Source organism: Lycium barbarum, chromosome 3, assembly GCF_019175385.1.
Source record: "Lycium barbarum isolate Lr01 chromosome 3, ASM1917538v2, whole genome shotgun sequence".
Lineage (NCBI taxonomy): Eukaryota > Viridiplantae > Streptophyta > Magnoliopsida > Solanales > Solanaceae > Lycium > Lycium barbarum.
The window spans coordinates 7469729-7480537 of NC_083339.1; the positions used below are offsets into that span (position 1 = coordinate 7469729).

Sequence of the window (10809 nt, forward strand, 5' to 3'; positions counted from 1 at the left end):
CTTTTCTTTTAGTAATTTTTTAATTGTTACATGTGAGAAATGAAATGATGTCAACGAGTTGGTTCATATTTAACTTTTAATGTTTCTTATGAATTCTTTGATAAACTGTTGTACAACCTCCTCATCACATCTCCTTTCTTTGATCGATTTGTTAATTCCATGGTCTGGATAAAAAAAAAATTATTGTAACCTCTAAAATATATGTATTTACACTTTTTAAGTTTTTCAGAGTAAATTTTTTAAATTCCCATGCATATAGTAAATATTTCAAATCTTAATATATGAATCAAATCTTGAGTGGTATAAACAATTATACATGATGACATGACGTTCTCTATTAGAATTGTTAATTTGTGGGGGGGAAAAAAACATTATTTCCTACGGATATCATACAATGTTTCTCATGTCACAAAAGTCATTGTTGACTTTCATATATTACATATCAAATTTCTCATACTGTTTACATCGAAGCATGCTTGATAGGAAAGAGTTTCTAAATTAACGAAGAAAAACCTAGCTCTTTATTTTGACATTAACTTCACCAAATTGCACATTTTTAGGTTTTAATTCTTTCTAATAAAGTTTTACAGTCTATCAACAATATTTACGTAGACCAAAGAAAAGTAAAATTTCAATGCATATACTAATTAAGAAGTCAATGTAGCCTGATGTTGTGAATTAGAAAAATAAATATGGAAGTACCATTTCATGCCCTCCCCGAAGATAAGGGAGATAACATAAAGCCAACTTCATTTTACAAACAAGATACACACACGACTTTACTATGATTATATTTATAAGAATAAAATTAACATTTATTTTTTGGTTATTTAATTTTTGAAATTTAATCATATAAATCGTGATAATTAGTTTGTTAGTATAATGCCAAATATCGTCCAAGGTAAGTAAATGACAATGCGGAATTTTTCATAATTAATTACTTAACTTCAAATCCCTCGGTAAGGGTCTTGGCAACAAATATTAAGATCCAAGTATTGAAAAAGAGTTACATGCTATGAAAAACATTTCAAGATGAAGTTACATTTTATTGATATAAACAAATAAAACTGGCAAGAGCATGCCATGAAGTTGAAGATTTTATGTCTGTCATGTAACATGAAAAACAAGCGAAAATGTGCAAATATACCCCTCAACTTTACAATTAGGAGCAGATATGCCTCCCGCTATAAAAGTGGTGTAAATGTACTCCTATCGTTACAAAATGGTGCAAATATACCCCTGCCGTTACAAAATGGTGCAAATATATCCTTTTTGTTGACCCTTTTTTTAAAATCATTTAGTTAATTTTTTATTTTAAAAAATACCACGTGGCTTTAAAAAAAAGTCTACCCATTTTTTTTGTAGACATATTTTTCTAAAGCCACATGATAATTTTTTTTCTGGTGGGTCAGGTCTGGTTTGTTTAAAAAAATGGGCAAACTTATTTTTTTTAAAGCCACAAAAATATTTTTTTAAACGAGCAGACCTGACCCCCCAAAAAAACATTTACCATGTGGCGTTAGAAAAATACGTCTACTCAAAAAAAAAATGGGTAGATTTTTTTTAAAGCCACATGACATTTTTTTAATTAAAAATTAAGCTAAATGTTTTTAAAAAAAAAAAAAAAAACTCGATAACGAAAAGTGTATATTTGCACTATTTGTGTAAGGGCAGGGGGTATATTTGCACCATTTGTAACGGCGAGGGTATATATATACCACTTTTTAATGGGGGTATATCTGCTCTAAATCGCAAAATTGAGGTATATATTTGCACCTTTACCCTAAAAGGAAAATTGACAATTGGATGTTTTAGAAAGAGCAACCAACCAAGGAAATTCCAATGAAAAGGTTATAATTTGTAATTTATTAAATCGATAGATACAAAAAAAAAAATAAAAAAAAATCATGTATTCGCTAATATTTTTATGACCGCGCGAAGCGCGGATATATTCACTAGTATGATGATAAGTGCAAGCCCCTGTCTATGGATAGCAAAAAGAACAAGTACATGCAAATTGCAAATATAACGTTTCTTTGATCAAATTTAAAACACTTTTAAAAATAATTATCCGCACCCAATATTGATAACAAACGAGTTAAATGTATGATATTGGTGTTTACTTAAACTTCCTACCACTTAATTCATGATTAATTTATATGAATTTTTATTTCAATTTATTACTTAATCATTATGAAATCTATATATAATATAAAGCTAGGCATAGACAATCCTATGTGGCACCTCTCTATGACCTCCATTGACATTTATCTTTTTTCTCCTTTTTTTGAATTTTTCCTTATTTAAAAATTAATATTCTATATTAAAAAAAATCAAAACATTACTCACTTAATTCTCTTAATTATACCTCTTAATTATCTTACTCTCTTGCTCTTCTATTCGTTATTATTGTTTTAATAGAGAGGAAAATGAAAAGTTATGAAGACAATTAAAAATTGCAGGAAATGGATGACAATGAAGAGTCAGTCAATCCTTCCGCCGAAAAGAAGAACATTCTTCCCAAATGATTTTTATGAAAATTAGTGCACTTAATACTAATTTTGTTACAATGATCAGTTAATGCATTCAATATTAGTGCACGTAGTACTACTTTTATTACAATCAATTGATGTATTCATTTATCAATACTAATTTTATTATTACTATAAATACAAAAACATATCTAATTCATTGCATAATTTTTTTCTCTTCTTTCTCATTTATCATTTTCACTCTCCTCATCCCAAAATCTCTGCACAAAAAGTTTCCTCCTTTTCTTTTCCTTTTTCCCCAACGTGAGTGCTTTTTTGCTCATCATTTTCTTTTTCGTACTCTTATCTGACTCTTCTATACAATCGGTGAGCTTTTTCACATATTTCGTTTTGGAAATACAAAAAGTATGTACTCTTCTTAGGCGAACGAAAATGGTTGTAGGTTCAATAGGAGGGTAAATCACACGAGAAAATGAATTTTGCAAAACAAGATAGAAGTGATGCACATTGTTGTAGAATTTCTTTTTATGTAGGTTGATTTGGAGGGTAAATTCACAAGATAGTGAGAATTACAAAACAAAGGTAATAATCTTTCGAGGTATTTTTTTCGTGATGCACATTGTTGTAGATTATGTTTTATTTTATTTATTGTGTTTGCTTTTAAAATGATTTTGAGTTTCTGATAGGTGACGACAATATCAGAGAGAAAGGTATTCACTCCTCAAGAGCTCGAAAAAAAAGGGTATATAAATTATATACGTGTTGTTACTCTTTTAGTCTGTTCCAAACTTAATAGTTATAGTGCTAATTCATATTTAGTAACTTTGAATTTTAGGGGTGATATTTTTCTAAATTCAAATTGATTTTCGTTATCTCTTCATTGCTCACAATAGGGGGAGAGAGAGTGTGTATAATTATCTTTACATGCCCCCCAAACAAATGATAACATGAAAAGTATGTCATTGTTTTCCTACGCATATGCAAACAATAGAAAAAAGTCGGAACCACAAAAAGGACTTAACTTCCTCAAAATCTGCTATATAGAATTTTTTTTTATGGTGTTTTAAAGATGTTGTTTCGCCAATAGTTTCATAAAAATGAAAAATGTGTATTATGGTGTACAACATATAATATGTTTTCTTAAATATTTAAATATCTATATCTTATTCTTAAAATTAGATTTATATAGATAAAGATTAGATTGTAAATCCATAACAGATGTTTCAAAATTATATTTATTGGACAAAGAGGTTGATAAAAAATTTGATGTGTTCTGAGCTTTCTAAATTTATAAGGCTATTTTGTGGTTGAATGTAAAAAATAAAGTATATAAAAGGAGAACAAATCTAAAAAAACGTACAAAATTATAAGAACAAAGATCATTAAGAAAAGACTCCTTCAAGAAATATTAAAGTGTTTTGCTATGTAATTTATTGGCATGTAATTTTTATTAGCTAAATGAAAATAGATAATGTTGAAAGAAGAGGACGAGATAGCGAGAGAGTCCCAACTTAAAAGCTGATTTTTAAATTAAGCATGAAAAATATAAATGTAAAAAGTCACTAAATAAAAATTTTATTTTTTATCTCCGAGCATTAGAAAAAGGACCAGAGACTATGTCGATAGTATCACCGCGTGAAGCGCGAATAAGTTTACTAGTGGAGTATAATGTAGTGTAAACATTAAAGTCCATGGATATTCCTCCCCCGCACACACCCCCCCCCCCCCCCCCCCCCCCGCCCCGGCTCCCAATTGTTTACCAGGAACAGGATATACTGTACCACTTTATGGGCTCTTTATGAGTTCAAATGGGCTTATCGAGCCTTTAAACTAAAAGACCATCCGAGATGTGGTTCTTCGCACAAATGGTCCTATTTCGAGTGTTCTTTAATTTTTTGCCCCTTCAATTGTGGTCTTTAATTTTTTCCCTTCAGCACTTTTAGCGCGGCATAAACTACATTCTGGCTGGCATAATTAGTGTTTAACTTCGACATATGTATCATAACATCTCACAAGTTATGCCGAACAAGGTAAAACTTTCAACATAATCTGAAAAAAATACATAAGTTTAGGCTTCACTCGACATAGCTAGCGTTTAGCTTCGACATATGTATCATCATATCCACACAAGTTATGCCGGAAAGACAAAACTTTCGGCACTCATCATAATCTGAAAAATACTACACGACTTATGCTGCATAACTTAATTCCTACAGAACTTAGCCGAGCAAGGCAAAAGTTTAATTTTCAAAGATAAAAATGTTACAAAGCTTATGCCGAGTGAAATATATCTGGATATCTTCATTAAATTAGTAGTAGGAGAAAAATTAAGGACCGCAGATATGAGGGACAAAAGTTAAAGACTAGTGCGTTTGAAGGAAATCCGTGCAAAAAATTGGTTTCTTTTGGGTCATTGGCACTTATGTCCTTATTTTGTGATGGTCTTTAATTTTTGCACCTCATACCAAACAACTTTTTCGCTGGGCATAAGTTTATATTTTCATATCATAATATCTCACAAAGGTATGTCCCGTAGCCTTAAAGAACTTATGTCCATTGGGCATAACTTCGATCGCTAAAGGGCAAAAATTAAAGACCAACCCATCTGAAAGGAAAGTCATGCAATTTCTTCGTCCTTACATGCAATTCAATGACATCCAGAAAATTATGATTTACACGGTAAAATATAACTTATAATTAAAAAATGAAAAAAAAATCATATATAATGACGGGTCCGTCCATAACTATGAAAAATAGCGACATTTTGAGTAATTACGAAACATAGCGAGATATTAGTTTCAAAATGTAGCGGAATACTCTGTCTTCGAGCGCAGGCCAAATATTTTGTATCCGCCCGCATATCGTGCATTATAAGTGTATCTGCGTGCATACAATATCTTTGCCTAACTGAAGTCGCACGGATATAAGATCAACTTACATACACTTCAATACATCAGCCCCCACACATACAACTTACATGAAAACATGCCCTTTACATACATACAAGTTCTAGGGGTGTTCACAAACAATCGAAAAATCAAATCAAACCGAAAATCGAATCAAACTGAAGAAAAAAACTTGTTGGTTTGATTTGATTTTGGTTTTTCATTTTATAAACCTATCAAATTTGATTTGATTTTAAGCAAAAAATAACTGAAATAACCGAACCAAACCGACAAATAAATATCTATCTAAATATTATAGATGCATACACACACACAGACACACATGAAATTTTACGATATTAAACTTTTGCACTCTTGATTCATAATCTATATTTTTGCCTTTATAGTAATCCAATTTTTGTATTTACTTTTTAGTTTGATTTGTTATTTTTATTTTGATAATTCTAAGAATCTATTTCTTGTTCAAAATAACTTGTTTTTGAGTCCTTTAATTATTCATCAAGATAAAATCACAACTAGATCTTTAATTTATTGCACAAAAACAAATTCATTGTAAGTTTTTTTTTTTTTTTATGTTCCTTGAAAATGGATAAATTCTTAGGTGATGCATACAAATTCTTGGAGAAAGTACATATATAACTTGATTAGTTTTATATTTCTTTCTCTTCTCAAATAGTAATAATTGATTTGGTAGTGGTTTGCTAGAAAATAATCAATTTAATATGTGCTTGGACGTATATTATCATATATTTAAATAAAAATCGAAAAAACCCACAAAAACCCAAGCAATGAAAAACCGACTTAATTGATTTGATTCTAACACTTAAAAAACCAACTAAGTTGGTTTGATCATCTTTTAGAGGATAACCGACTCAAACCAAACCATGAACACCCCTACATATACAACACGCACTTGTATGTCATCACACTTGTAATTTATGAAATACACTTATATCATTACCATAAATCACACTACTAAAAAAATGGGCATTTTCGACCACACTTTTGGTCGAAAAAAAATCGATCACGGGCGGTCGAAATTTGAAGAATTTAATTTTTTATAGAATTTCGATCACACCGGGTCAATTTTTTAATAGAAAAAATGCATTTCGACCACGTGTGGTCGAAATTAATTTTTATACAAATAATAAATGGGAAAAAAACATTTTATACATAATTAAATTATATATATAAAAAAAATTAAATAAAAAATAAAAATAAAAATCTAATTTCGACTACATGTGGTCGAAATAATTAAATCAAAGTCGGTCAAATCTGACTTAATTATTTTCGACCACATGTGGTCGAAAATTTCAAAAGATTTAGACCGGATGTCTCTTTAATTTTCTTTTCATTTTCCCCCTTCTCTTTCACTCTCTTCTCTCTCCCTCTCCTCTCTCTACCATCCCACCACCCGACTACCCCACCCCCTCCTTAGACGGTCAACGCCATCAGATGTCGCCGCTGTTTCCGACCAGCAATCGTCGCCACCAGACGCCGCCAGCTCAGGTGTTTTTTTCCTTCCTCAATCTCATGAAGACAACCCCCAAATTGAACTAGTGCTCAAACTTGTATTTCAATACCATGTTATCAGTTACATTACCTTCCATATTTAGTAGATTTGATAACTTTATTTAGTGTTCAATAGTTGTTTTGGGGTTTATATTATGTTATTTTTTTTAGGGATTTGAATTGAAATAGAATGAAATATTGAAATTGAATGTTGTTGTTGCTGTATTTGGCATCACTTTGGGGTTTCTGCACTCTATGTTAATCAATGAATCTTTTAGTTATGGTTTGTAATAATTTCCTTTAGGATGAAAACTGTTAAACAAAGGCCCTCACCTCGATCAGGTAAGAACATTTTAAGCTTTTGTGTTCTGTTTATCCTCATTCGGTCTAGAGAGAGGATTTGGACTCCTCAAGGTAATTGTAATTCTTTTCAATTTTTTTTTTTATAGTATGAGGTTGACTAAAGCAGAGAAGTGTGCAAAATTGAAGAAAATGAGGAAAGAGGCTAAGAAACAGGCAAAAGAGGTGGCAGAAAACTCAAGGATGTTTAGCGAATACCTCAAGCTGAAGTCTTGGTATGTCATTATATGCAGGATTGTAGATCCCCTTTGATTTCCTCAGCAGCTAGCTTTTACAATTTCAAGATGCTTTCTCTTAATATTTGCCCAAATTTCTTCCAGTTCTCTTCATCTTCATTTTTTTTCTTTCTAAATCTGTGTTAATTTGTGTTATGTTGTATCAGTTTGTTGACATTGGAAAGTTTGATGGGTATATATTTGTTTTCAATACCATGTTATCAGTTACATTACCTTCTATATTTAGTAGATTTGATAACTTTATTTAGTGTTCAATAGTTGTTTTGGGGTTTATATTATGTTATTTATTTTAGGGATTTGAATTGAAATAGAATGAAATATTGAAGTTGAATGTTGTTGTTGTTGTTGTTCAGCAAGAATAAAGCTTCAGCTTCTTTTATTATTTTTGTCATGGGATATCCCTCATTTTTTATGAGTTTACTAGCAATTCTATTTTTCACACATTGAAGCCTGTTCCAATCAAGTAAATAGTTACAGCGAGGTTACCTCCTCTGTTTTGTATTTTTTTTTTTGTTGCTATACATATGAAAAGGCATGCATCTTTTGATAATAATGTTATTTGTGATGGTAGCCTTAATCTGGTCCGGATGTATTACATCACTTCTGTACACTTTTTCCTTTTTCACCAAATGTGCATTGTGTTCAATCGAAATACAAATAGAGAACTCTGGTTATGGTTCTAGTTTACTGCTACATCTAATTGACTGGTGATTTTCATCCATTCAGTGCAAGGCAAGTGGACAAGTTCTTCTAATTGTAATACATTACTGGATCCCTTGAATGGGCAACCATTCATTAAAGTTGCAGAAGTAAACGAATCAGAATTGCAGGTGAATAATTTGGATGCATCATAATTCTTTGCGCTGTATTTTTCTAGACGAGTCTTTCAACCTGTGGAGTCTGTTATTCTGTACAACTGACTTGTTACTTTATGGCCAACTATTAGTTCGGTCACATAAAGACTTCTCCATTCTAGTATGAAATCTTTAACATCAAAGATTGGCTCATAGTGATGATTCTATAATTCCTTTTGTCGCCTGTGCAACCATTTGTGGAGAGCTTGTCCAAGTGCCCAAAACATGGTCTACATAATCCATTCAAAGCACCAGAAAGGTTTGCTTTAATTTTTTGTTCTTTTTCTTGTTTTTTGTGATGTTCTCTAGCTGAACAGTGTATAGGATGAGCCTTTAATGACTTGTGAATTTTTATACAAAGGAAGAAATCATGACTTTAGAGAATGTATCGAGTGACACCGTTTTTTGCAGGTACCTAATGTTAGGAGACGTATCTACAAAAGCAGCTCATGCGCTTGGCTTGTCTGAGGTAAGATATATTCAAGCAAGGATGCTGGTGTTCGCTTAGCCATTTTTACGGATAGTTCATAACTTCATAATTAATTCTTATCCTCTTAATTTTTTTTGTTTTGTTTTTTTGTTTCTTTTTGGTCTTTCAGGTTTCTGACTTCTTTGCTAAGCTAATACAACGGATGTCTCCTAAGAGTTTCCAACAAGCTCTTGGTGAGGTTTCCGTGACGCAGAAATTTCTGGAAAATTTTCGTGGTGATCAGGTAGATTCTAAAACTATTACCTCGTACGTTCTACGTTATACAAGGGCTATCTAAGAAAGAAAATCCACATGATTTTATTGCTGCTTTATGTTATTTCAACAATTTTGTGTCTACTCATTCGTTGTTTGTTTTTATTTTTTGTTGTTCTGTTAATGTTAGTAGCTTATTTGACATTGAAATATTTAAAAGCTTTGACTTCAGGTTCAGGAAGGACTTGTTTCCAGGGGAATCATTTCTCCGTTTTCTTTAACATTACTGTCAGATCAAACACTGAACACCTGATTTATTTGGCAGGTTCGCTTTCTAGCTAGGTCTTTCGCAGTACCAGGAAATCATCTGGGGCAGCAGAGCTATGGTTTTCGCTGGCCTTATGGACCTGTAAGCACCATTCTGGCAAATTGTTGACTAATTTAATTGGAAGTGTTAAACAAAAGGGTCTTCTAATGCTATCTTTCACTTTGAAACTGAGATCTAAAGGAGCAGTTTTAGAACTAAAATCACTAAATTTATGGGAATAAAAATTCTTCACTAGTTCAGAATAGTGTAAAAGTTGTGTTATATATCTGCGGGAATCATTTTTTATGAATGTCTTCCTGCTAATTTAAGGATTTAACCTAGATTGCTTTTGGGCATAGTGCTCATAGTGGTAAAATTAACAGCACATAGGTTTTTTTTTTACATTCCCCAGCTGTGACTTTCTTATGTGATTAATCGAAGTTTGTACTTCAATTGTTAAAGGTTCTCACACTGCCCACTTTTAAACTTTACTTTGTAGGTGGCAGTTATTACTCCCTTTAATTTTCCTTTGCTTCAGCTGATGGGAGCGTTGTACATGGATTCTAATTCGGCTATGTTTAAATGGATATGTATATTATGTTTAAGAGTTTGAATGTAGTTTTAATTTGAATTAGAAGTACTTTTAATTTTAAGATGTTAAAGTGTTTGAACGCAGTTTATAATGTTTAAGTGTTTGAATGGACAATGTTTAAGTGTTCAAGTGTTTGAACATTGTTTATGGTTGTTGTGTTGCATTGTTGATGAATTGGATGACTGTTTTGATTGATGAATTTGGTTATTTGAAAATAGGCAGGTTGGATGTCAAAAACAGGCAAATGTTGGAAAAAATATTCCAGATTTTCGACCACAGGTGGTCGAAAGTCAGCCCAGATACTTCACAATTTCGACCACATGTGGTCGAAATTGTACCCAGAAAATAAAATTTCGACCACGTGTGGTCGAAATTTAGCAATATTGTTGCCAGATTTCGACCACATGTGGTCGAAAATCTGGGCCCAATTTACAATTTCGACCACATGTGGTCGAAATTGTGAAAATAATTTTTTTTAATATTAAATATAAATAGTGTTTTCGACCACACGTAGTCGAAAAAGTTAAATATATAATTTAATATAAAAATAATTTTCGACCACATGTGGTCGAAAATAATTTTCCCTTAATTTCGGTAGAATGTGATTGCGACCGCGTGTGGTCGAAAAAAAATTTCGACCTACCTGTTAGCGACCTACGCGTGTGGTCGAAAAATTGGTCGAAATAAAGGCCTTTTCGACCTCGTGTGGTCGAAATTTTTGGTCGAAAATCCCAATTTTTTTAGTAGTGTCACCCCGACCACCACTAGAAATTCAGATGTGGATCCTAGATACACATCACAAACATTCTAGATTCAAAAAAAAAAAAAAATGGGAGATTTGGATCCTAGATACAAAGCAGAAACATTC

At 31.8% G+C, this 10809-nt stretch overlaps 1 protein-coding gene across 3 annotated transcripts; it reads left to right on the forward strand.

The window, feature by feature from the left end:
• Window positions 1–6736: 6736 nt before the first annotated feature.
• On the forward strand, window positions 6737–10156 carry LOC132630096 (delta-1-pyrroline-5-carboxylate dehydrogenase 12A1, mitochondrial-like). Of its 3 annotated transcripts, XM_060345630.1 has the most exons (7): window positions 6737–6907; window positions 7215–7252; window positions 7360–7485; window positions 8772–8829; window positions 8960–9073; window positions 9368–9451; window positions 9849–10156. In XM_060345630.1, the coding sequence occupies exons 3-7, from the start codon at window positions 7361–7363 to the stop codon at window positions 9960–9962; spliced, it is 495 nt and encodes a 164-aa protein (XP_060201613.1). In that variant the 5' UTR covers window positions 6737–6907; window positions 7215–7252; window position 7360; the 3' UTR covers window positions 9963–10156. The 3 variants fall into 3 exon arrangements, with proteins under 3 accessions (XP_060201613.1, XP_060201614.1, XP_060201615.1); XM_060345631.1 differs by lacking the exon at window positions 7215–7252; XM_060345632.1 differs by lacking the exon at window positions 6737–6907 and having other exon boundaries at window positions 7239–7252; window positions 8233–8829.
• The last annotated feature ends 653 nt before the right edge of the window (window positions 10157–10809 follow it).